The sequence below is a fragment of the Poromitra crassiceps genome (assembly GCF_964638095.1).
Source record: "Poromitra crassiceps genome assembly, chromosome: 7".
NCBI classification, from domain to species: Eukaryota; Metazoa; Chordata; class Actinopteri; order Beryciformes; family Melamphaidae; genus Poromitra; species Poromitra crassiceps.
The window spans coordinates 38,769,082-38,795,943 of NC_139628.1; the positions used below are offsets into that span (position 1 = coordinate 38,769,082).

A 26,862-nucleotide genomic window follows, 5' to 3' on the forward strand; every position below is an offset into this window, starting at 1 on the left:
TATATAGACTAGAGTTAGCGGTGTCCAAGAGATATAGAGTAATATACAGTAAAGTGATATCTTAGCAAAGGAGGGAATGGCCATTTCAAACCACAGCTATTGATTTTGGCCTGGTTGGACTATGGAGCTATTGGATGTAAATATGCAACAGTGTCGTCCATAACATCACCATTGGTGACATAGTCAAGGTTTTAAATATCAGCCGACAATCACTGGTTTCTTTCTTAGCAATGACCTTGGAGTATGGAGCAGCATTACAGCAGCACACAGTAATATACGGTTGTTGCCTGTGAAAACTGCCACATGGCCAAACTCTGCTTCCAACCACAATGTCAGAAGTTCAAGTTAAATGCTCACTCACTCTAAATGCCGCACACACACACACACACACACACACACACACACACTAATGTAAAATTCCATGACTATTGCATGACTTACTTTCCATGACTAAGTCGGAGCTCTTCCATGACCTAAAAATCGGACTCCTTCCTGGTTTGTTAATGTTGTGTTTCTAAAGCGCTGAGCAGTTTGGTTTACATGACTGCAGCTGGGCTGAAAACCACCAGCTAAGCTAATAATGTAATGAATGTGTGTGAGAAGATGTCCAATACATTGTGCCATCTTCCTATAAAGTGGTGGTAACCTGACGCTGCCAGATGGGTTTGTTTTCACATAACCGTCCGGGAACGAGTCACACGGGAAACCGTTTCAAAGGGGCAGGCACTTTAAAAAAATACCTGGCAGGTGATTGGATGAAGAACCATCTGTCTATCAGAGGCTTGTTCACACCTAAAGCATGCCCATAGCTGCCTCATAGGATGCTGATTGGTCTGAACCACTAGTGGTTTGGGATTCAAACCAACAGATTGGAGAGTGGCAAGATGGATTTGTCATGTGATCATGATGTCATGATCTCACGTGAATCCAGCTGCCTCACAAGGTTAATAAAGTGACTCACCTGTGAAATTATTTTTTTATTCGTGTATTCTGATCCCTAGAATTTCCCCGCATCTGCAATACACATTCCAGAAATGCAATGATGCCAAACGCCAATGCCCACACACACACACACACACACACAACACAAAACAAAGAGGCACACACACTTTGCCCAAAAACTATTCAGACTTCAGAGAGCTAAAAAGTAGAATGTCACTCAACCTTTGACCCCCCCAAAAAGCGCCCGTGGTTCTTGCTGCACGGCTGAATGATTCAGGGCTCGTCTTGTTTGGCCTGGCTGAACGGTTCAGTGCTTTCTGTGTGTTGACTGGACATGTCTGTGCAGAGCCTCTCCAGAGAGAGAGACGCGGCGCGGGTCCCTCAGGGTCACACTCACAACCAGCCCGGGCCTGGAAGACTTGGACTGGCCTGGCAACAGCACAGTGCTGCTAGGACCGTGGCTCTCCTCCTATCATGCCTCCTAACTATGCTATGCTACGCAATGGCTAGCCACTCTCAGTTTCTGTGCCTCTCACTCGCCCTGTCTTCTTTCAATAGCTACATGTGTATATCAACTGTCAAGTGAATTTTAAAGAAATACTCTGCAACATCTCATACAAATGTACGTTTTGCTGGGGCATCTGGGTAGTGTAAAGGTAAAAGCACTCGCCTACCACCGAAGAGACCCGGGTTAAATTCCCGGCAGCGGTACTTGCGGCTTGGTCAGACGTTCCTACAGAAGACACAATTGGCCGTGTTTGCAGGTGGGAAGCTGGTGGGATGAGTCCTGGTCGCTGCACTAGTGCCTCCTCTGGTCCCCCTGTTCAGGGGCGAGTGGAACTGGGGTGGAATAGCGTGATCCTCCCATGCGCTACGTCCTTCCAGGGGAAACTCCTCGCTGTCAGGTGAAAAGAAGCAGCTGGAGACTGCAGTGCACACGGAGGAAGCATACAGTCTACAACTCTCCCCAGATCGGCAGAGGAGGTGGAGCAGCGGATGGAATTGGCCAAGTACAATTAGGGAGAAAATGGGGAAAAAACCTGATAAAAAAAATGTTTTGTTCATATTGTCAGAATGTGGGTTTTTTTCCCTCCGGGGAAAAATCTTCTGCCACACAGGAAGTGAAGCATTTTACTTTGCCAGTTTGTTTGAAATAAAGTGATGATGATTCACATAAACTACTGTCCTGAATGGAAAGCCAGCTTCTATCTCCTCTGCTTTCTCAAGTTGTGTTTCCATTACCCTCAGAAATGCGCAAAATCTAAATATCGCAATAGAAATTGGGTAATGGAAACACGTGAATTTCGAAAAACCTCCCAAATATCGCAAAAAGTTTTTTCGCTCTCATGAGGTGGTTTTTCAGACGTGTCGATATAGAAGTTTATCGCAAAAGTGTAATGGAAACACATTTTTCGCATTTGCACGTCATGTGACCCATATTATCCCTTGGAAAAGGAGCGGAAAATAAGTTTGGTAAGTAAGGTTCGATAGCCGTGTCAAAACCTCCGCAGCAAGTGGAAAACTTTGAAGCAACGCTACCTAGCAGAAAGACGAGTGTTATGCAAAAGCGTAGCCGGGCAAATTAGATAATGTTTAATGGCAGAAATCGGTCCATGGTGACAGCAGGCTGCCTGTGTGCGCGCATTTGGCACAGCGGCCAGATGAGAGGATGAAAAGCACACACTGGTGCGGTGGTGCTGTCTGAAGTGAATACAGTGACTGTGAGTAGGCTAATACATTGCACACGTTTCAGGTGCAATTATAGAACCAAATCAGCCTTTTCCCCCCTCCATCTCTAAATCGGACCAGTTGTAGGCTATTAGGCTACCTTTTTTCCTCTGCCTGTCGCGCTGACTGCATTCACGCAGCCAGCAACATTTTGCGACTCATTTTCTTTTGAATTGATAATCAGGCTCGTTTATATGCATTGTAACTTCATGTTGGGATTTGCATTGACCATTGGTTGGATTTGAGCATGCAGGGGACGGGATATGGGGCAGATCCCCGTGCGTAATCACTGTGGCAGCTGCTGCAACGGGGAATCACTCAAACGCAACTTCAATGGAAACGCCTACAAGTCGCAATTGTACATTGTCGAAGTTGTAGAAATATCGCAATTCTTTTGCGAAAAACTGTAATGGAAACACAGCTTCTGACACAGAACATCCATCTTTCTCTTCTGCCCATTCTAATTATAAACCCCCATGTTCACGTTCATGCCCATGAAATATGTGAACCAGACTGTAGGCAAGTGCTGACTTTCCCCTCCACCCCGCTCTCCATCTCCTCTCTGTAATCTGCAGCAGAGAACAGGGGCAGATCTATGGAGATCTATAGGAGCACTTCAGAAATTAATACGCTGACTGCTATCAGTGTGCGCGCGTGTGTGTGGGTGTGCATGTAGTAGTAGGGTATAGGAAAAAAGTAGTCTGCAGTGCTCTCAAACTAATTGATTGCTCCTTCCTCTTCTTCCATCTGTTGCTAATTGCCATGCAAGCAAATGAGTGAAAAAATACTTGAGAAAGACTAGAGGGTGAGAGAGAGACACACTGAAGCCGTTTTCACACATGCGCTTTTTACCGCTAAATGACCGGAAAGCGGTCTAATGCCTTCATGTGTGAAAGTTGTTTTCCGGTATAAGCGTTCACCCGTCATCGCGGACATTTCACCAGTTTCGAGGTTGTCAGAAGAGCGGTATGCCGCGATAAGGGACACAAGTGTGAAACGGGTCCAGTCATTTCCCTGTATCAGTGGGCGTTGTCTCAGGTGGTGTTGACCAAAGGCACTATTGCCAGTCGCAAACGCGCTTCCAGTGGTTTTCGCCACCGGGTGATCTTGCGTGTTAGTGCAGGTCGGACCAGACTCAGCAGGTAGTCGAACGTACACCGGGACATGCGAAAATGACGCTTCCATTCCACGTCGTCAAAATTGTTCAGAGCATCTTCCCAAAATAAATTCCCTCCTGGTCTCTCTCGCTTCCAGACGGCTCTAGTCTCACGCAGCAGCGCAGAGGTACTTAACACTGTCATAATCTGTCCCCGGTTTAGAAAACTGCGAACATGAATCTGTTTCTGTTCGCACGTATATCCCTTTCCATCTTCGCCTTAATTTGTCTGCGTCGCCGTCTACGTTTGAGGAAAAAGCGCATCAGCAATATTATCAAAAGAGTGGATGCCGGCTCCATGTTTGTTTGCACGTCATGACCCCAGGCCACTCTCCTCCGCTCCCTGCCCGCTCCGCAGTGCCGCCCCGCCCCCCAACATACAGGCTATTTTACGACTATATTCACACATGCGAGCGCTCAGGTGTGAAGGGAAATTCCAGGAAATGGCCGATATTGATTTACAGGTAATTTTCCTGTACGCATGTGTGAAAACGGCTAGAGAGAGAGACAGACAGAGAGAGACAGAGAGAGAGAGAGAGAGAGAGAGAGAGAGAGAGAGAGCCAGACTGACTGATAAAGAGTAGCCTTCAGTCTGTAGAAACATATGCCTGCTTTGACGACAACAGACACACACGTCTCCTCTATGGGCCGGAAGTTATTACCACAACAATTGGAATGAAAGAGGAGATTACGTGCAGATTAAAATGAGAATGGATGTAAACAAAGGATTATAGCAGATTACCATTATATCACACAACCAACGACAAACTTCACGAGTTCATTTGATCTTTCATTCACACTCACTCAATGGCTACATCATTTATTCTGGCATTTCATACCAGCAGTGGAACCTGGTGCCATTTTGATCATTTTCCACCAGCTTTCATCTGCTTTGCAAACACACCAGTTTGTGGAATTGCCATGTTTGTTTGTACTGCGTTTGTATTCTTTGTCTTTGGGATCTAATCTGTAGGCTTTCAAAGGGGATCAGAGCACATTATAGTTCGATCAAGCGGATCAATCATCAACGCGACCTATGACTTCTCAAACACTGGAAACACATTTAGCCATCTAATCAGGTCATACTCTCAACCACTCAACCAGCTACAGGATCAAATTCATAATCCATAAGAACATCCACTATTATCATGGAGAAAGAGACAGACAGACAGACATGGTTGAAAACAGTCTACGTAATCAGAGACTATCAATGGTTTAATTAAAGGATTAGACTGAGTGCCATTGTTTTCCTCTCACTCTCTTCTTATGCACCCTGCATCTCTCTCTCTCTCTCTTTCCTTTATCATCTATGTTGTTATTTGTTATGAAATGTTGCTTCTTGTTCCAGCTGTCTTCAGCAGGTCTCGCTCAGTCAGGAAACAGATCCTTGATCTCATCAGGCCTGGCCTGGTTTAATTAAAAATTAATTAATTATGCTCTAGCAGTGGACATGCCAGCTTTGCCTCGTTCACTTCCTTTCCATGTTTAATCCTTCCTTAGTATATTATTACTGATAGGATAGAAAAAGAGAGGACATGACATGACACCAGACTGCTAGAGTTGTAGTTTGGTGAACTTTGTTCTAGATATCAGAGGCATTTCTCATCCATAATTAAACAAATAGCAGCCTGCCAAGTTGTGCCAACCTGGCTGCAGTGTGGGAATAAAAAGCTACCGGTACTTCAGATTGAGTTGCAGATTTCCACAGAGCAGATGCAGCAGACAGCGAGTATAAACCTGCCCCAACATGATCATTCATTTATTACTTTCATACACTGATTTCTTCTTCCATCGACCTGTTGATGCAGCCACTCTAGACAGGGTTATTACGCCACAGTAGATGGCACAAACAAGAGCAAACAGACTGAAACAGGTCACATTGCCCACTTCATTCTTCCATTCATGTCTTCATGCAATTACACAATATGTTTTTTTTGCTCACTGATCCTGGGCTAAGCACTGTGAGATACCAGTCACATATGTGGAAATTCTGGTATGACTCTCTTTTATAATGTACTTTTGTTCTTTTATTGTGCCCTTATGTGCTTTTTGTAATTGTGTATGTGTCATCTATGGACCAAGCGTCTGCCAATAAAGGTTTGATTGATTGATTGATTTATTCTTTTATATAAGGATGTCGACCTTTCTTGGTTCTTTGTGGCATTTATGTCAGATTTTAGGATATGAGACAGAAAGATTGGATCAATGATTGAACATTTGTGTTGATTTGTTAACTCTGTGTGTGTGTGTGTGTGTGTGTGTGTGTGTGTGTGTGACACAGAGAGAGACCCCCTCCCTGTTGAATGAACAACTTGTAATCAACCCATCCACACAAAGGTATACTTTGCCCAAATATGGTCCGACATTCCATCCTGCTGAGGGACTAATTACCATTTCCATGGCAACACCTCTCAAAGCTCTTATTAAGGGAAAGCAGAAAGCAGCCAGCTAACGGTGCTCAGTCACATCAGGCTCACAAATGTACCGTAAGTGTTATGTGTATTTTTTACTCTGCTTCTATTTTCAATTGAGGGCATTGCATTTGTTCTGACTGAGTGCTGGCTTCTCAATAAAGACAAGCCAGACTGTCGAGGTGACACCAGTTACATAAGAGACTGAGGTGGCGCTGTGCTAACACTTTCACCTCTCTGTGTGTCTGCCTGTCTGACAAAATTATCCCCATACATCAATAATGTAAATATTCAAATAAGATACATTCAAAACTGGATACAATAGGAACCAGACATGTACCTGGGGCTCAGAATCCACTCAACACATCTACAAAATATTCTAGGGCTGCAATTAACGATTTTCATTCTCGATTAATCTGCCGATTATTTAATCAACTAATCGTTTAATTTGGCATATAAAATGTCACAAAAATTGTGAAAAATGTTGATAACTTTTCCCCACAGCCCAAGATGACATCCTCAAATGTATTTTGTCCTGACCAACTGTCCACAACCCAATGACAATCAGTTTCCTGTCATAGAAGATGACAAAAACCCAGAATATATTCACATTTAAGAAGCTGGAACGAGATAATTTTACTATTATAATTTTTTTACTTAGTCTAAGCGATTAATTGATTATACCAAAAAAAGTATCACTTAATTTTCTGTCGGTTGACTAATCGATTGATCAACCATTGAGCTAGATAAACAATAATTTCAGTCATTCAGTGAATGACTGTCAGACAAACAGAAGAGATATTCTAACATTATTTCTCGACCTCGTTGAGTGGTTTGCATCCGTCTACCATCTGTCCATCCCTCCATCTCTGACCAGAGTGAGCCATTGACAGACCAGTGGGGCACTGCAGTTGTCAGTGGGCGCCATGTTCATGTCCCTCTGCAAAGCAACGGGTGACACTACCAAAGCCTCACAAAGCTGGGCTTCTCACTGGAGATGTCATGGAGGGTATCAAGCCACCATGGCACCACCATCCTATACTCTCTCTCCTGGCAGAACTTTCATCAATGGCTCTTTGCCTGCCTGAAACTGACACCAGGGCAACCCGTTACAGTGCCAATACAACTCCACACAAGTCAAAACAGAGTCTTATATTCAAGTTCAATCTTGTGTGTGTGTTTTCTATCAATCCATCGGACTCTCTGTTACTACCTGCTGGAACGTACACAACTCCACTGTTTGTGATCCACCTGTCCATTCATCCATTGCTACTAGAGTGAACACTTTATATACATCGCCACAATAAGACATCATCGATCTCTAGACACTGTGGACCGCTCACGTCGAGGTGCGAGTCCCTGTTGCCAGAAGAAGCATCGCCGCACCAGCACAGCACATTAAACAACACACAAAAGACTTTCAGAGATAAGAGTCAATAAAGCAATAAAGTCAAGTCTGCTTCCAAGCAGCCACCAAAGCAGATCAACAACACTGGCTTCTGCACTACTGCACCTCCTGGGAAATGTAGTCCTGAGTGGCTCAGCACTCAAATCAAGGAGGGGATACGTCTGAGGGAGTAGCATGCTCCGAATAATGGGATCTCATATTTGCAGTTGTTTTGTCTCATATTTGAACTGGAATTTAACCCTTCAAAACAGGTTATTGCCTGCCAATAGAAAAGCTGCAGGCAACGGAATCTCTTATTCAAACAGATTAGAGATAAGTGAGATGACTTTTGATCACGGTTTTGTTCAAACCTGTCTGACATGTGACCGAGAGTGGAATGACGAGCTCATCCAGCTCAGTTCATACTGAAACACAAGACCAAGACCTTACATTGTGGAGAGGCTAGGTCAGGTGCAAGGGATAATATATGCTGTACAGTTAAAGGAACACTCCGCCCATTTTCAACCAGCTTTGTATCATTAGAACATCAGTAGTATATCAGAAAACTGTAAACGGTTTTGAAGTCTGTCATTTAATTTGACAGTTATTGAGTGTTAAAGTGTGGACCAGTGACATCACTGGTCCACACTAACTCAAATTAATAACTCATTGACTCAAATCAACTCTCAATAACTGTCAAACTATTCATCATTCATCTAGTTTGACAGTTATTGAGAGTTGATTTGAGTTAATGAGTTATTAATTTGAGTTAGTGTGGACCAGTGATGTCACTGGTCCACATTTTAACACTCAATAACTGTCAAATTAAATGACAGACTTCAAAACCGTTTACAGTTTTCTGATATACTACTGATGTTCTAATGATACAAAGCTGGTTGAAAATGGGCGGAGTGTTCCTTTAATGGTGCAAGGCAATCATTACAGGCTACACATGACAGTGTATGACACAAAGACATGACGCATACAAACACATACAAGTATGCAAACAAATACGCACACACGCTATATTTATAATGGCTTTCTAGTGACTACATGTATTTCCCTATAGAGAGCCAAAGTGAACGTCACTTCCTGCTTCAGCACGATAACAGAGATTTTCATCCGCCATTTATTTTCCCCATAGACATTTTGTAAAATGCTTATCAAAATAGTTTTACTTGGTCAAACCAAACGGTTCAGCTATATTTAGAATCGGGAGAGACCATAGAACATTTCACTCAGACCAAAGCTTAAAAAAAACATGGGAAACATATTTTCTTTAAATCTGCATTTTTTTAAACGTTTTGGTCCGAGGGTGAAATGTTATGCCGTCTCTCCTGTTTCTAAATATATCTGAACCATTTGATTTGAACCAGCAAAACTATTTTTATACGCATTTCATGAAATGTGATGATGAAATATGAAATATAAATAAATGGGGGGATGAAAATCTCTGGTACAGTGCTGAAGCAGGAAGTGACAGACATTCACTTTGGCTCTCTATTCTAACTGCCAAATCTAACCAGCCTTACCTCAATGCATGCCAACCCTTGGGGGTCACACTGAGCTTAACATAGACACCAAATCATCCACGTGTCCCCCCGGTGGATCATTGTTTCCAGTGCTCCAGGCTAACACATTAGCATAGCATGTAGACAGTGAAACACAACTAACATGATCCACAGCGAGAAGAAGACTGACCTTTTAGTAAATAAAGGTTCAGGTTTTTAATGGCCTGTAGATTCATGCAGTGCAAATGAAATGTCATTTTATCTCATCACAGCTGATGTAGTCAAGATTTATTTTGGGAACTACTACTACTAGTGAGCGACCATAATTCCTCTCTGCACAGTCTCACAGCGGCCACCACCGTCACTTCCTGTGGAAATAGTAGTTCAATACACTTTTGAGATAACGCTAGTGGCTTTCTATCACTCATCCAGAGTTCATGTCTGAAAGTGGCTAAAGTGTTAGCATGGAGCACCAGAGTGTAGAGTCTACCGGGAAGGAACACGTATGATTTTGGCCTCTGTGTTGTCATGACTTTTAACAGGTTAAAGTTGACCAATGGGTGAAACTTTAATTTGAACCTCACACTTAAGCCCTAAAATGGCTGCTTACAAAGTGAGGACCGGCCACAAGGGTCTCACTTCAAAGTCAAACACTCACAAGTATAGTATTACAGGCACACACTTGGGGGGTGAAGGTGAGGGTAAGAGGTGTGCGTGTGTCTGTGTGCGTGTGTGTGTGTGCGCGTGTGCGTGTGTGCGCGTGTGCGTGTGCGCGTGTGTGTGTGTGAGACATGAATCAACAGGTGTGTGTGGTGTGCTTTGGGGGAGGAGGTGGTATGTTAGTGTTAGTGTACATTTCGTCTCTGCGTCTCTCTCATAAACTTCCGCTGCTAAAACGTGCATGAACATTCCTCTCCCACTGACTCACACACCCCTCCTCCTCACTCCCTCTCTCTCTCTTTCATCCCTCTCTCTCTCCATCCTATACTTCATCCCTCTCTCTCCATCCTCCTATACTTCATCCCTCTCTCTCTCTCTCTCCATCCTCCTATACTTCATCCCCCTCTCTCTCCATCCTCCTATACTTCATCCCTCTCTCTCTCTCTCCATCCTCCTATACTTCATCCCCCTCTCTCCATCCTCCTATACTTCATCCCTCTCTCTCCATCCTCCTATACTTCATCCCTCTCTCTCCATCATCCTATACTTCATCCCCCTCTCTCCATCCTCCTATACTTCATCCCTCTCTCTCCATCCTCCTATACTTCATCCCCCTCTCTCTCCATCCTCCTATACTTCATCCCTCTCTCTCTCCATCATCCTATACTTCATCCCTCTCTCTCTCCATCATCCTATACTTCATCCCCCTCTCTCTCCATCCTCCTATACTTCATCCCTCTCTCTCTCTCTCCATCATCCTATACTTCATCCCCCTCTCTCTCCATCCTCCTATACTTCATCCCTCTCTCTCCATCCTCCTATACTTCATCCCTCTCTCTCCATCCTCCTATACTTCATCCCCCTCTCTCTCCATCCTCCTATACTTCATCCCTCTCTCTCCATCCTCCTATACTTCATCCCTCTCTCTCTCTCCATCCTCCTATACTTCATCCCTCTCTCTCTCTCCATCCTCCTATACTTCATCCCTCTCTCTCTTTATCCTCCTATACTTCATGCTTTCTTTTCTCTCGGCTCTCCACTCGTTTCCTATTTGAATCACTCACTCTCTCTCTCTCTCACATTGTTCTTGGCAGTCTCCCGCCCCGCTAACTAACTCCATTTATTCACTCAGCATCAAACACAAACACACAGTCAGTGGGTCAAGCGATACGCTGAGTCGCTGATTCACCCCTCGTCAGACAGGAAGTTCACCATAGAAGCACATGTAACCTATTAGATGCTTTGTGCATGTCCGTGTGTGTGTGTGTGTGTGTGTGTGTGTGTGTGTGTGTGTGTGTGTGTGTGTGTGTGTGTGTTGGGGTGGGGGGGGGGGGTGTTTACAAAGACACACTGGAGTCTTTCATTCCTACCGTGTAACAAGCAGTCTTTGTAGTCACCCTCTCACTGAGTGTCATAGGGTAATACTGATTGGTATTCAGGCCTTTGAGTGGAAGGTTTAAGCAAACGTGTGTGTGTGTGTGTGTGTGTGTGTGTGTGTGTGTGTGTGTGTGTGTGCATGTGCGCGTGTGTGTACGCGTGCATGAGTGTGAGTGTGTGTGTGTGTGTGTGTGTGTGTGCGTGTGTGTGCGCGTGCATGAGTGTGAGTGTGTGTGTGTTCTTTACAGTGTGAAGTTGGTAAAGGAGGTCAACTCAATGCATGACCAGCAAAGCCATGAAATTACAGCTGTTCCCACAGTAACACACTTATTTCTCACAGTCTCAGTGTCTCTCTCTCTCTGAACTGTCTGTGTTGTCTGAAACCACAGCAGACAGTGAAAAAGGGGCAACATACGTTAGTGCTGCGCACATCAAACGCACTTCCTCATAACAGTCTACAGTCAAAAGTGTAAAACTATGTACAACATGTTTTTGTGCCATTTACTCATCTCAGTCTCACCTCGAAGTTTCCAAAGAAGCCGGTGTCACACTTCTTTGGAAGCAAGTGACAGCTGCACCTGCCTATTTCATCAGTCCTTTCCTGGTTCAGATTTGACCACGGCCAATCATATCAGGGTTTTCATTTTAGTATCCCTGCTCACTATCCTGATACTGAATCTATGACTGTCTGTACTTGTAAAATGCAGAATTGAAACAAATTGCAATCTCTGATTTCTGTCCTTAATCTAAGTAGTACACAACAGCTGCCCAGTCGCTCCAACCCGCAGAGGAAGTGAGGAGGAAAATACTAATTTTTTATCTTTTTGCAGCTGTCAAGAATCATAAAGCATGCCCTGGCAACCAGATATTTGAGGTAGAGTAAAACTATATAAATTACATAGTGGCTTAGTGGCTGTTCCAGTGCTAAAGCAGAGCAGAATGGGGAACTTCTACCACGGACTAGCAGTTTCTAGGGTTGCACAATACATCGGCACTCATATTGGTATTGGCCCGAGGTTACTAATTATTTTATATCGGCATCGATCCGTATCGATCCGATGAGCAAAATAACAGCAATGTTAATATTGCTTATCGGTATCGGTCAAAATCTTCATATTGAGAGGAAACAATGCGGTAAATTTATATAGAAACTTGTTTTTAATATACAGATCATATTGACATCAGTAAATAGCGATTATCGGCCATAATATCATCATCATCATCATCTTCAACCGCGTATCCGGGATCGGGTCGCGGAGGTAGCAGAACCCCAAACTTTCCTTTCCCTGGCCACATTAGCCAGCTCTGACTGGGGGATCCCAAGGCATTCCCAGGCCAGCGTGGAGATATAATCTCTCCACCCACCTAATCGGCCATAACAGCAATGTTAATATTGATTATTGGCATCACGGCCAACATTTTCATATCTGTGCATGCCTAGTTAGAATGGGGAACTTCTACCATGGATTAGCACTGTAGTTCTCAAGTGTATAGACACATTTTGACCAATGAATTTCCATGACTTTTCCATGACTTTAAAACAAATGTCCATGACCAAACATTTTCTCGGCGTATACATGAAAACGTGAGTAATGAGTACGACATTCTAAATTTAAAATTCCACGATTAACAGATTACAATAATTGAAAAACGAACATGGTCAGTTAGTTCTCCAAGACTGGCTTTACACGGTCAAACTTTCAGGCAACTAGTTGCAGGTTGCAAATTACAGGACCTGTAAAATTGTATTTTAAACCTCCATGACTTTTCCATATTTTTCATGAACGTACGAACCCTGTATATTGTATATTGTGTGTAATACTTCCTGGAGCAAGCATACAATACACAAAAACAAAACACTTTCTCCCGCTGCACCCCCCCCCCTACTTTTTCCTTCCTTTCTCACAATTCCTCTAGTTTTCTTTTCCCTCTTTTACTGCATTCCTCCTCACTCGCCCATCTGTGTGTGTGTGTGTGTGTGTGTGTGTGTGTGTGTGTGTGTGTGTGGCCACGTAGGAGGAGGACCGTGGGGTGCTTGGGGATCGGACCGCCCACTCGCTCGTCGCTCCACTGTTAACCGTCTAGCCGCCGGCCGGCTACAGTATCCTTTGACCAAGCGGGAGGAAACACAGCCTTGTGTTCTGAGGTCAGTTTACCCACAAATTAACATTTAACAGCCCCGTTACCATGGCAATAGATAATACCAAGGCCAGTGTGGAATCTGATCATTTTACAAGGAGGGGGGGGGGCTGCCTGGGGACGAGTTGTAAGCCTCACTTTCCCTCCAAAAATCGAGGCTGTCGTTAAAAGAGGAATGCCCAATATGTTTCTATAAACTGTCTCCTGACTGCATTTACATCCAGTCTGTTAGCCGCGGAGGATGTGCTAAACCAACATCCAGTCTGTTAGCTGCGGAGGACGTGCTAAACCGGAGCAATTTACAGTCAGTGTGCAACAGAAGAATCAACTCAAAACTCACTTATAATCACCACCACTACAGAGCCAATAATAAAGTGTAACATGTAGGCTCCAAAATAAAAGTGAAACAGTAAAAAAAAAAAAAAAAAAAAGCATGCATCTTTAAAGCAAGCACGCTAATAATAACATCAGCTGCAGGTGCATGCTAAAGCCTTGCTGATATTATAACTGTATGACCGCCATTAATATCCTGCATTGAAAGTTAACACGAAATAAAGATCATTTGAAAACAGAGGCTTTGTCAAAATGATACAACTTGCGAGGTTTAGCAACATATCAAAATGTAAGCCTTGTTGCCATGGAATGGCAGTGAGGCTCCTCACTATACTGTATATTACCCATAGCAACTCGCTGACTGATCGGCTAAGTAGTGACTAACTGGCTGGATGAACGTCTGACTAGCTGGCTGGCAAAAATGAGTAGCCGACTCAGACTGGCCGTGTGGTGGAACAATAGCTCATTATGAATTTTCCCTGTTAGACAAACTCGATTGTATTCGCAGAAATATAAGAAAGGAGGGAGAAATAAGAGAGATAGAAAGATAGAAATGACGGACAAAGAACACGAGTACGGATTCTGACAAAGAGGTGGACACCAGGAGAGACGGGGAAGAGGCAGGGAATGATAGCTAGAGCGTGTGTGGGATCGAGGGAGGGCGAAGGAAAAAGGGGAATAAAATGCCAACAAGAAGACACATGTTCCGTGTCTTTCCTGAGTGAGCAGGGATCTCTCCGACATCAGTCCTCCTCCCTGCCTGCCCGGCGGCGAGCACCGCCTCTCCGGCAGCACGTGCGCCACATTCCCTCAAATGAGTGTGATACGTCTCCATCAGGGAGGCCAGCCACTGCAAATTAATCTCTTTGTTGTCTCTAACAGCCTGGGCATGGACGGGATGGGGGGGGGCGATGAAAAGGGGCTAACTACTCGTGTTGCTGGCTGCATGTCGGAAAACAGCCATCGTCACGACGAGACGAATGAGAGATGCGTGTCCAAAAATGGAAAGAAAACAAATCTAAATCTAAATGAGCATGATCATATTTTCTCACGATTTTGACTAATATACACGTACATCACTAACAGTGAGTGGAAACAATGGCTACTGTGTGTGGCCTATTTGTGAGGCATTTTGGATTGGACTGTTGAGTGCCCAACAACACAGACTAAAAAAAAATGCATGCATAATGTCAATTAATGCATGCGTGACTGAATGAATAAATAAATGAATAGATGGACGGCTGAATGGATGAATGTGAAATCAAACAATCGACATATTATCAAACACTTGAATTCTGAGGCACAGTGTGTTAAAAATAAAATGATTCTTATTCCATATGGATTCTACAAAGATGTATATTCTTATAGAAATGACCTTGATCGACTAAGTCTCTCTTCTGCTGAACTATCAGGACATCAGAAAGAAACCCGTCTGCAAAAGATGTTGATAAACTCACACTCATCTGACTCTGCAAGGCTCTCTCACGCATGGTTTATCAATCCACTGGCAAACAGTCAAAGATCCATTTAAAACCCTCTCTAGGCTGTTAATCACCTCTGGCATTTGGGCCTGTCGTTCCACTGACATTTTATTATCTGCATCTCAACGGGTTGGTATCCCACTTACATCGGCCATTTAAAATCTCAATGCAAGTGTAGGCTAAGACGTGGATTCTCTCTACAGGGGGGCAAACACAGATCAGACGTATACACGAGATGGCCTGGAATCTGTTTTTCCTAACCCACCACCTGATAAGCATCAGCTTTCAACCTTCCTTGCGCGCATTTACACCTGTGTTTAACTGCGGCTCGGAGTCATATCTGGTTACAAGAACCAGTCACGGTTTGTCAATGGATTGGATTTGGCACGGCCAGGTGTAGATGGGGAGACAGTAAAGTCATTACCAGCACACTGAAGACTCTGTTGGTAATCCCCAACGTGTCTGCAAAAACACACAAACAGCCTCTGCGTGTGTGCGTGCATGCGTGTGTGCGTGTGTGTGTGTGTGTGTCAGTGGAGGAGACTCAATAGAGAGCCAAAGTGAACGTCACTTCCTGCTTCAGCACTGTACCAGAGATTTTCATTCGCCGTTATTTTCCCATAGACATCTCGTAAAATGCTTATAAAAATAGTTTTACTTCGTCAAACCAAACGGTTCAGCTATATTTAGAATCAGGAGAGACCATAGAACATTTCACTCGGACAAAAACTTAAAAAAACAAATAAATCTGCTTTTTTTTATGTTTTGGTCCAAGTAAATGTTATGTGGTCTCTCCTGTTTCTAAATAGATCTGAACCGTTTGGTTTGAACAAGTAAAACTATTTCTATAAGCATTTTACGAAATGTCTATGGGAAAATAAATAGCGGATGAAAATCTCTGGTCCAGTGCTGAAGCAGGAAGTGAGGTTCACTTTGGCTCTCTATAGGACAGTACTCAGTAAAGTCCGTGGTAAAAGGGTATGGTCCAAATGTGGAAGTCTATTTGTTTACTGTAGGAAAAAAAAGTTCACAAAATTGGGGAAGATAATACTTCCTATCCTCTATGGGTGTGTGGGTGTGGGTGTGTGTGTGTGTGTGTGTGTGTGTGTGTGTATGTGTGTATGTCTGTCTGTGTGTGCACTTCCAGCCTCCAGCTGTCCATGCCTTCTCTAGCCTAGCCTAGCCTAGGACTCCTCCAAAGTGGCTGTATTCCTCATGCTAGGAATAGAATATGGGTCAAAGCCAGCTCGGTAGAGTGGACGTGAGCTTACCGGCGACGGATGCCACCAGCAGCACCGCTGTAGCCGCCAGGTTACTTTAACACCATAACTCCATGAGCTGAGGTCCTGATGTCTGCTGCTGGAGCAAGGGGAGGCTAAACACAGCTAACTGTTGATCATGCACAGTCATCACTACAGCCAGGGAACTCATGCTACATCTCCTCCATGACCACTGGGCCCCCCACCCCAATGCACCATGGGGTGGGTGATCACCCCATCTGTCTGACCACTGAACACACACAAATGAGAGCAGAGATAGCTACTCTAAAATCACAGTCAAGCACATGAAGAGAAAGCACACAAACATTCAAGAAATCTTGTAGTTGAATAATGAATTATACTAATTGATAAGGTACTTAAATGTTGTTGTTTTTTACACCTAACAATACACATTACTTTCCCCCCTAACATTAGGCTACTTGGACAGCAGCTAAACAAAGTGGTTGCTAAGCAACACGAGTACCGGTATGAGTGGTGCGTTTCAGCCGGCGCATTAGCATTGGACTAATTAACTGTTAGAGGTCACAGGTGTGTTTTACAACGGCTTCAGCCAATCAGAACCGAGGCAATCTATCTTTTTATTGTAGGCTAGGCTAACCTACACACACACGTATAGGCTACCTGTGGGTGGGGAAGTCAAGTTTAACACACACTGAATGGCATTTTCCAGGATCTATCAAGTAGTGTCACTATTATGCTATGTGGGGATCGTTTTTCATGCTGCCCACATTATTTCATGATTTTCTGTGTTGGCTTAATTTATTCCCTACTTACATTATGGGCCATATAGGCTACCAAACGATGCTAGGCCAAAAGCAAAAAAGGCCATATTAACGTTTATTTCTCAACAGTTTGCTTTTGACAGAATAGACAGGCCGACAACTCCCAGCTGATAAACTGACTGATTATACCTGAGAGCCCAATTACTTAGAAGGGCCGCCTAATCGATGCGTTCGATCGGTTTTGAGGCCGGGGTTATTGTTGGGTGGGTGGTTCTTTACCTCACAGTCGTAGAGGTCCGTTAGCTGATCGATAATCCACTCCTCCAGGTTCAGTCTCTTCCTCAGCTCCTTGCGGTCGTATTTGACGGTAACGCGCCCCTGCTTCCGAACCGGTGTCTCCGGCTCCTCCGCGGTGCCGCCGGCCGGCGTCTGGAAATATACCCGGGGTTGAGGGCTCGTCTCCGGGCTCGTCACAGCGGCCATGGTCGGTCGGTGTGGAAGTGTGGAAAAGGGGAGACGAATGGAGGCGAGCGCGGCAGTCTAGACGCGGACAAGAAAAAACAACCCGGGCCGACTAGACGTGTGGTCCTCGCTTCTGTTCTGACTTCAAAGCCCCCCGGAAAAACTAACGTTTAGACCTGATGCTTTTGTTGTCCACGCCGCTCAAAGGAACATCGGTAGGCAGCCGCTTCCACTAGACAAAAGGGACCACGGTTACAACGTGAAGTGTAACCCCGGTTTACCAGGCTATTTACAGCATGCAAACTCTGCTTATACAAAAAGAAACGGCTAGCAGAGCCAAAACCGGCCTCAACTCTTCTTTCAGTACAAAGAGAAATCTCTCTCTCTCTCTCGCTCTCTCTCCTTTTCTATCTCGCTCTCTCTCTTCTCTCTCCTCGTGCTAGAGAAGATGCGTGCGCGCACTCAGGAGCTCGAGAGCGACGTGACGCGGACGCAAAACAAAATTTGTGGCTAATTATTTTTTCCCCTCCAGTTTTTTTCAATTCCTTTCTTTCGTCTCTCCTTTTAAAACGTCCTTTCTTCTCATATCCGTGTTGGGTCTTTCCTCTTGTCCACCCCTCGCTCTCTCTCTTTTCCTTAACTTTGTCACCCACACTGACCCCCATCATTGTCAGTTTTAGGCTAGTCTGGGCACCTTCCACCCCGCTTTTTGTCATGGGGGCGTAAACCCCGGACCCAGAATTATCACCGGAAGGAAATGCGCCTAACAAAGTCTGTGTTGCCGTTAGCTTGACGCGGTGATGTTACCTAAACTAGAGTCTGATCAAAACAAAGCTAGCGTTACATAAAACTAAACGTTCATGCAATATGGCTCGACACACCGTCGGCCAGGTTTGGAATACTAAGCTTTTCCCAAAACCAGTTGGTAGACATGCGAGAACGTCTCTTCCCTCGATTAATTGTCTGATGCAAAGCTTCTGTATTGGCTTAAAAGATGTGAGATTGTGAATCCGCAATGTTTCTAAAAGAACTTCTTCAAAAACTTCGTTCGGTACGTCCATCTTTTGTTTTGTTGTTTGCCGTTCTGATACTTGGGTCAAATTGTCAAGTTAACGTGAAAGTTGACGAGCTAGATCCGGTCTAGGGCGGGCTCTAGGCCGGACCCAGTATGATGACAAAATCAATTGTGGGCGGGAGCCAGGCTCTTTCTCGCCGAGAAGAGCCTGGTGACGCGAGGTTAGTTTTAGGCTGGTTTCACACCGGCGACCCAAGCCTTGCCTATGCCTTGCCTTTACCCACGCTTTTTAATAGGCGTCCGTTTTAGTCAACGAGGCTGTGTACACAGGACGCCTGAGCGTGAACCCTGCGTGTACCCACGCCTTGCCTGTGCCTTGCCGATTTTATCGAATAGGCGAGAGTTCTATTTTCACGCCGACAAGGCGCGTGCAGGCAGGCTTTTCTGTCAAGCCATGAAAGAAAAACGCGACAATATCCGTGGGAACTGGCAAAGTCAACTGAATTTCAAAATAAAATGGAGTTTCTACAACAGTATTGAGCAGAGAGAGAGAGCGAGAGAGAGATTGACGGGTGGCTATCACGTGGGGCTTTCTCCCTGTCGGCAAACAAATCTTCATGAGAGAGAATAGCGACCGAAGAAGCAAGATGGACAATGTTGTTGTGCCAGCACATATTCTTGCAAGATCACCTCTCTAAAATGTCCGACTATAGTCAGACCTGGTTATACATATCCAGCATCAATAGAACATTAAATATATCAGATTTATTTTACCTAGAGGCTACCCATGACAATTCTGTACAACACGTGAAAAAATACAGTCGGGAGAGAGGAGAGGCGCTTGTGACTCTGCTCCAGGTTCGGCGTGCAAAAGGCGTGCGGTGTGATCGCAAAAGCGTGTAACAGGTTCACGCCCAGCTCGGCGTAGGCGTGGGTTGAGGCAAGGCAAGGCGTGGGTCGTCGGTGTGAAACCAGCCTTAAATTCAGTTCACGTCAGTTGGCTTGGCATGGAATCAAACGGTCTTTCTCAAAGTGGGGTTCGGCGACCCCCAGGGCTCCTTGAGCGGGTTCCAGGGGCTACCCCAGCAAAAAGGGGAATCATTTTATTTTCACTATAATTCCATCCAGGCGCTACTACTACTTTATTCAGGGTTAAAGTGGTTGCATCTCATTGTAAAATTGGACTCGGCCCAAATTGGGCTTCAAATGGCCCAAATTGGGCTTCAAACGTCCCAAATCTGGCTTCAGACGGCCCAAATTGGGCTTCAAACGGCCCGTATCGGCCTGGCCTGCTTGGTATAATGCCCGGCCTGAATTATGATCCCAGTCCGCCCCTGATTCCATCCGACCATAAGTAACACAATGACAGAATGTATGACTGTTTTGGTCGTGTTTCATACACTTTCTGTAGCCTAATAAAAAATCTAAAAGCACAAATCTTATCAGATGGGGGACCCCTAGCTGGGACAGCATCTAATCAAATGGGGGTTCATGGTCTAATTTGTGTCAGTTTAGGGGTCCTTGACGTGAAAAAGTTTGAGAAGCATCAACATCAACGATCAACATTTTAACATTTAACAACAAATTCCATTCTCTATCCTTGTGTTTCATTTTGTTGACATATTAGAGCCAAAGGTTTTGATATCACTTTTTATCACTCCATAAATCAGAAAATACAGTCAACAGTTCTTAAAACAAATAGGAATAAAATGTAATAAATCAGGCTATCAATGATATATATAGGCTATATGAACCCCTCTGTAGCCTACAAACCTTCAGAATAAGAATACGTAAGTGCTACTGAAGTGGGAGTTTTGGCTCAGAGTATGAGAAAGGGAAAACAGCCTTTTTAACACCCTTTTCACCTGCCATGTCTCCTTAAGAAAGTATCTGGCACATGACCTCCTCAGATCAGACAGACCTATTCACTCCCCAAACGTTTGACTTTTCAAACAGCCTATGTTGCTATTGTGTGCACCCGGTTGCCTGAGGCAAATCCTTTATATGCTTAAACCTACCAGACTGCCGTGCATTGTGTAGCACTTTGCCGTTACACAGTATTTACACACAAACTGTCAGTTTGCCGAGGGGGCAAACTACCTTTTAAAACCTATATCAAACACTAGAATCAATTTGAATGTTTAATAGCCCACAGCAGTTAAAACTGCTTGTTCTCAATGTTTGGGTAGGCTATCATTGTCTAACAGTTAGACAATTAATTGATTAATTAGTTAGACAAGTAGTTAGACTCTACTACAAAATACATTAGATCAAAGGTTTTCAAAGTGGGAGGCGGGCCTCCCCAGGGGGGCTCCAAAGAGTTTCAGGGGAGGCTTAGTGAATGGAAGTGAAAACATATTACATTAAATTATCAAAATGAGATCACAATGGCCTAAATGTGTGTGATTTGGTTAAAGAGATAGCTCAGAGATACAGTTTGGGCGGATTTGACTGTTTTTCTCACTTTCCCAGATTCAGAAACAAATAAATGTCTTCAGACAGACCTGTTTTTAATAGTCTGAATTATGTCAAACAGCAATATCAGGCTATCTTGTCTCAATTGTTGAGTGTCTATGGGATCGTATAACAATCATGATCCCATAGGCATCCAGGAATCTAGCGAAACTATATGTTAAGCAATAAAAAACAATAGAACAATAGAAAACAATCAAAACAAGCTATTAATGAGAATAACAGTACACAGTAAAAAAGCACAGTCAATGCAGCCATACAGTACAAGCATGCAGACAGTCATCATACAGCATCATGACAAGAGAGGAGAAAAACAAAACAGAATACCTGTATGTCAAAATAAACACTAACAATTATGCGACATGCAAGCAGACAGACGCAAGGGCTAATGTTTGTGTTCACACACCTGATGATCTTTTAACCATGTTTTCATATAGTGTGTTTGAAAGATTTGCCCGAATGTTTTAGAGATATGTTTCAAAATATATAAACTAAATGTATAGCCTATAAAAAAGAAATTTATACTTATATGACATTCATTTGAAATGTATTTTGTGTATGTATTTTGTATAGGCCTCTATGGGGTATAGCCTAGGCCATACTGTTCATAACAGGCTTTTCTAGTTTTAGAATATAACTTTGATCTGTTAGCTGCAGGCTGTGACAGAGATGCATCCACTGAGGCTGTTGCACTAACAGGAAATGCAGTCACATTTTTCCAGGGTATGTCCATTGTGTTGCAACCACAGGGAGCCACACGCCCCGACCATGCTGCTTAATAACAAGAGCTTTAATAATAAGAGTGTGAATTGAAGGGGGAGGTGGAGGGAGGGGAGAGAGAGAGAGAGAGAGAGAGAGAGAGAGAGAGAGAGAGAGAGACGAGAGATAGATACACTGGATGTCTCTCTCTGTCCCCCCCCCCATCCCTCCCTTGGAGTGTGTATGGGGGTGTTCACATCTGTCTGCATGCCCATATTGGTTGTGTGTGTGTGTGTGCGTGTGTGTGTGTGTGTTTGTGTGTGTGTGTGTGTGTGTGTGTGTTTGTGTGTGTGCGTGCGTGGGTGCGTGCGTGCGTGCGTGTATGTGTGTGTGTGTGTGTGTGTGTGTGTGTGTGTGCATGCGTGCGCCGTGCGCGCGCGTGTCTGTGTCTGTGTGTGTGTGTGTGTGTGTGTGTGTTTCATATTGGCCCAAGCAACCATTTCAAAGACAACCATGGCAACAAGACCTAAAAAAAACCTGAATAATTCAATGAGCTTGTCTGGAACTTACAGTCGAGTAAGCACAGACAGACAGACAGACAGACAGACAGACAGACAGACAGACAGACAGACAGACAGACAGACACACACACACACACACACACACACACACACACACACACACACACACAAACACAAACACACACTGACACACAAGGCAATTTAAACACGCCCATTTGTGCCTGCATATGGAACTCCTCAATACTTCCCATATACCACACCATGCAAACATATATGGCCCTCTCATCCTTATGTCCAGCACACACAGAGACACACACAGAGACACACACACAGAGACACACACACAGAGGGAGGTCAGTGCAGTGTGAGCATGTCATATTAAAAATATGTTGGCTGTGCATGGGGAGTGTGAAAATGGGGGAGGACAGGTAGCTAGGAATGTGTGTGTGTGTGTGTGTGTGTGTGTGTGTGTGTGTGTGTGTGTGTGTGTGTGTGTGTGTGTGTGTGTGTGTGTGTGTGTGTGTGTGTGTGTGTGTGTGTGTGTGTGTGTGTGTGTGTGTGTGTGTGTTGTGGGGTTTTGAATAACCTTGACGGCTATCCAGGGGTCTTTAACACCCAGGGGGGCCCATACAGAGCACAGCTTAGTTATAATAGCATATCTTAATCATAAAGTTCTGAGTAGGGCCCAAAACTGGACATCACAAGTCCTAGGAATCCTTACAGAATCTCTCACATTCCTCTTCCAGGACGTTAGGAGAAGTACAGGAGAGTTATGCATCAATTTAATGTCTGAATTATCTCTATCTGTACTGTAGTAATCCAGATATAGGCAACAGGCAGTTTCTAGTCTATTCTTATAGTCTCCCGTTCCTCCTCTAGTCCTGGTGTGAACATACTCTACCACACTAAGCCCCAGATAGTGAACAAAGCTTTAGCAGTCCATTTATTTTTACATGGGTCCCTATTTCAAACACTGTGTCAGAAAGATTCACCTTTCTCCTCTGTCTCCGACCTAGAAAATCAAATGACAGACACAGGGTTTTATGAGTTTTCCACCCACATGGGGGAGCTGTAGAGCTGTTTCCATCTTCTTCTCTGCTCTGTCAGAGGAGAAAGAGGAAGAGCACTATAGGAGAAACAAGCAGGAGTGGACAGCCATGTCACAGCTCAGCTGGGAGCAGCTGTGTCAGATCAATTCAATTCAAACAGATCAAGTGAAGTTCACATTGTGGCACCATAGCTTTTTGAGAAGCAATAATAGTAGGACATCCTCCACAGAGAGGTCAGAGGTCAGGCTCAGCTGAAGAGCAGCAGCCCTGGAGCTGGCTCAACATGCTTGCTCAAGGACACTTCAACAGCAGATGCTTGCAACAAAGAGGCTTGAACTACAAAAGAATTGCCGAAAGAATTGTTCCTCAAGAATTCATCTTGATTTTCAAAATGTACAGAGACTGTGTCAATTCTATTCTATTCTATTCTATTCTAAATGGCCTAGTAAATGGCTTGCATTTATATAGCGCTTTTATCCAAAGTGCTTTACAGTCAGTAGGTACATTCACCCATTCACACACCGATGGTGGCAGGTTACCACGCAGGTGCTGGCACAGCAACGGGAGCAATTTGGGGTTCAGTGTCTTGCCCAAGGACACTTCGACATGCAGACTGGAGGAGCTGGGAATCGAACCACCGACCTCTTTTATCCAAAGGGATTAGTGGACCACCTGCTCTACCTCCTGAGCTACAGCCGCCCTATTCTATTCTATTCCTTTGTCTCGTTCTCAGTTTATTTACATTAATAACTGTGATTTCAGGCCCAAGGCCAAATCTCCGTCTGCATGATTGCTTTCCTTCAAAGGAAAAATCCAGCCCTCTTGTACACACTTGTACACACACACACACACACACACACACACACACACAATGATTTAATACACAATGATGTGTAAATACACCAACGCCCAACGCAGATCCACTTGACAGGCTGCCAGGTGATCACCTGAAGACGAAGTGACCTCAATGCAGAGGAGAGCTAAGAACTAAGAAGCTAGTATAGCCACATTCCAAACTGTTGCCCAATGGGGGTGGGGTGGCAGCATTAGCTCACTAGGTGGCAGTATAGGACCACATTACAGCCATATAGCAGCAGCAATATACTAGAGGGGGGAAACAGTGTCCTCGAGAAAGACACTGAACCCCTACCAGCTCCAAACCTGCTACAAGACCAGAAGAAAAAGAAGTGCATTATGGGTAATAATCTAGTCTGAATTTATTTCAGAGCCACAAATCTTTCTATCGGTGGCATTGGCTGCTAGAAGGTAAATGTCATTGCAAAGTGCAAATAGTATAATTTGGACTTGTAAAATTTGGATGTGAAAACTGTGATTTGTGATTACTACAGTAGAATTAAATGGAGAAAATATCACCATTCATTTTGCTGACCCACGATTTGTCACATTTTTGTATTGTGAGTTGTGACACATTGAATTTAGATATATCATCCGATCCCTATTGCACAGCAAGGACCAAGACCATCAGGAACCAAATCTTGTTTCCTGATCTCAGTTTTCCATCTACCCTGTCTGAAAACATCTCTTCTGGGGAAAGCTACCGTGCAGGACACACGGCGAGCTTCTCCGTCCAGAGCTAAAGCAACAGATGGGTCTGATCTGGACTGAGAGCTTCTCCGTCCAGAGCTAAAGCAACAGATGGGTCTGATCTGGACTGAGAGCTTCTCCGTCCAGAGCTAAAGCAACAGATGGGTCTGATCTGGACTGAGAGCTTCTCCGTCCAGAGCTAAAGCAACAGATGGGTCTGATCTGGACTGAGAGCTTCTCCGTCCAGAGCTAAAGCAACAGATGAGTCTGATCTGGACTGAGAGCTTCTCCGTCCAGAGCTAAAGCAACAGATGGGTCTGATCTGGACTGAGAGCTTCTCCGTCCAGAGCTAAAGCAACAGATGGGTCTGATCTGGACTGAGAGCTTCTCCGTCCAGAGCTAAAGCAACAGATGAGTCTGATCTGGACTGAGAGCTTCTCCGTCCAGAGCTAAAGCAACAGATGAGTCTGATCTGGACTGAGAGCTTCTCCGTCCAGAGCTAAAGCAACAGATGGGTCTGATCTGGACTGAGAGCTTCTCCGTCCAGAGCTAAAGCAACAGATGGGTCTGATCTGGACTGAGAGCTTCTCCGTCCAGAGCTAAAGCAACAGATGAGTCTGATCTGGACTGAGAGCTTCTCCGTCCAGAGCTAAAGCAACAGATGAGTCTGATCTGGACTGAGAGCTTCTCCGTCCAGAGCTAAAGCAACAGATGGGTCTGATCTGGACTGAGAGCTTCTCCGTCCAGAGCTAAAGCAACAGATGGGTCTGATCTGGACTGAGAGCTTCTCCGTCCAGAGCTAAAGCAACAGATGAGTCTGATCTGGACTGAGAGCTTCTACGTCCAGAGCTAAAGCAACAGATGGGTCTGATCTGGACTGAGAGCTTCTCCGTCCAGAGCTAAAGCAACAGATGGGTCTGATCTGGACTGAACTGCTGCCCACCTTCAGCCAACATCTCTGCAGCATCTTGGAGGGTCATTTGATCAAGCTCTTATTGCTACTGTTGACTGAGTCAGGCCTTTCCCATTAGACCTGGTGTGTGCTGTACATGCATGCTTGTGTGTGTGTGTGTGTGTGTGTGTGTGTGTGTGTGTGTGTGTGTGTGTGTGTGTGTGTGTGTGTGTGTGTGTGTGTGTGTGTCAGTGTGCAGAGAGTGAGAGAGAGAGCAAGAGAGTGAATATGCCAGTGTGTCCTTATACAATGTGTCTTTGTGAGTCCTTGGCTCGCTGTCAGAGAGAAATATCTGGCTATGGCTGGACAGAGAGAGGGGGAGAGTGAGAGAGAGAGAGAGAGAGAGAGAGAGAGAGAGAGAGAGAGGAGTGGGTGGGGGTCTTCCCATTCTTGAAGACCACTGTTCCATAAGCCTCTCTTCCCTCTCTTCGCTCCATTTTTAACCTCCTATCTCATCCCCCATTCTCTCTTTTCATAACCCTCTTTATCAACAGGTCATTGTGGGCCCTCTCTTGTCCAGCTGTAGGCTAGGCTCTCTCTCTCTCTCTCTCTCTCTCTCTCTCTGTAGCTCTGTCTCTTTCATCCACTGAAGTCCTCTGTGTCTTGCTGTATCTCACTGTTTTTACTGACGGCCTTCTCTTCTAAACTATTCCCTCCTTTCTTTCTTTCTTTCTTTCTTTCTTTCTTTCTTTCTTTCTTTCTTTCTTTCTTTCTTTCTTTCTTTCTTTCTTTCTTTCTTCCTCCCCACCATCTGTGCCTAAAGACAAAGTTTTGGTCAGTAAGTTACTGACTGACTGACGGGAGTAGGTTAATGGCAGTAGTGCTAACTAATTTGACCTTGGGAGAGGTCACTGTATCTACAACATCAAAACTGTATAGAGAAACTCTTTCGCTCATTGCAGTTATGATATGGATGGGGAAAAAAGCACATTTCGCAATATCTGTCTGTCTTGCTACAGTGAATAAAAACATTACAATATCTATCTGTCTTGTTACAGTGAATAAAATGCCAAATGCCTG

The 26,862-nt window shown here is 44.5% G+C and overlaps 1 protein-coding gene across 1 annotated transcript in view; it reads right to left on the reverse strand.

Moving 5' to 3' along the window:
- The window catches only part of ppp1r14bb (protein phosphatase 1, regulatory (inhibitor) subunit 14Bb), a 35,351-nt gene extending 17,376 nt beyond the window's left edge, over positions 1–17,975 (reverse strand). The window contains exon 1 of the mRNA XM_083640604.1: positions 17,407–17,975. Within this exon, the coding sequence (XP_083496730.1) occupies positions 17,407–17,610 (204 nt within the window). The 5' untranslated portion in view covers positions 17,611–17,975. The remainder of the gene's footprint in view (positions 1–17,406) is intronic.
- Between the last annotated feature and the right edge of the window lie 8,887 nt (positions 17,976–26,862).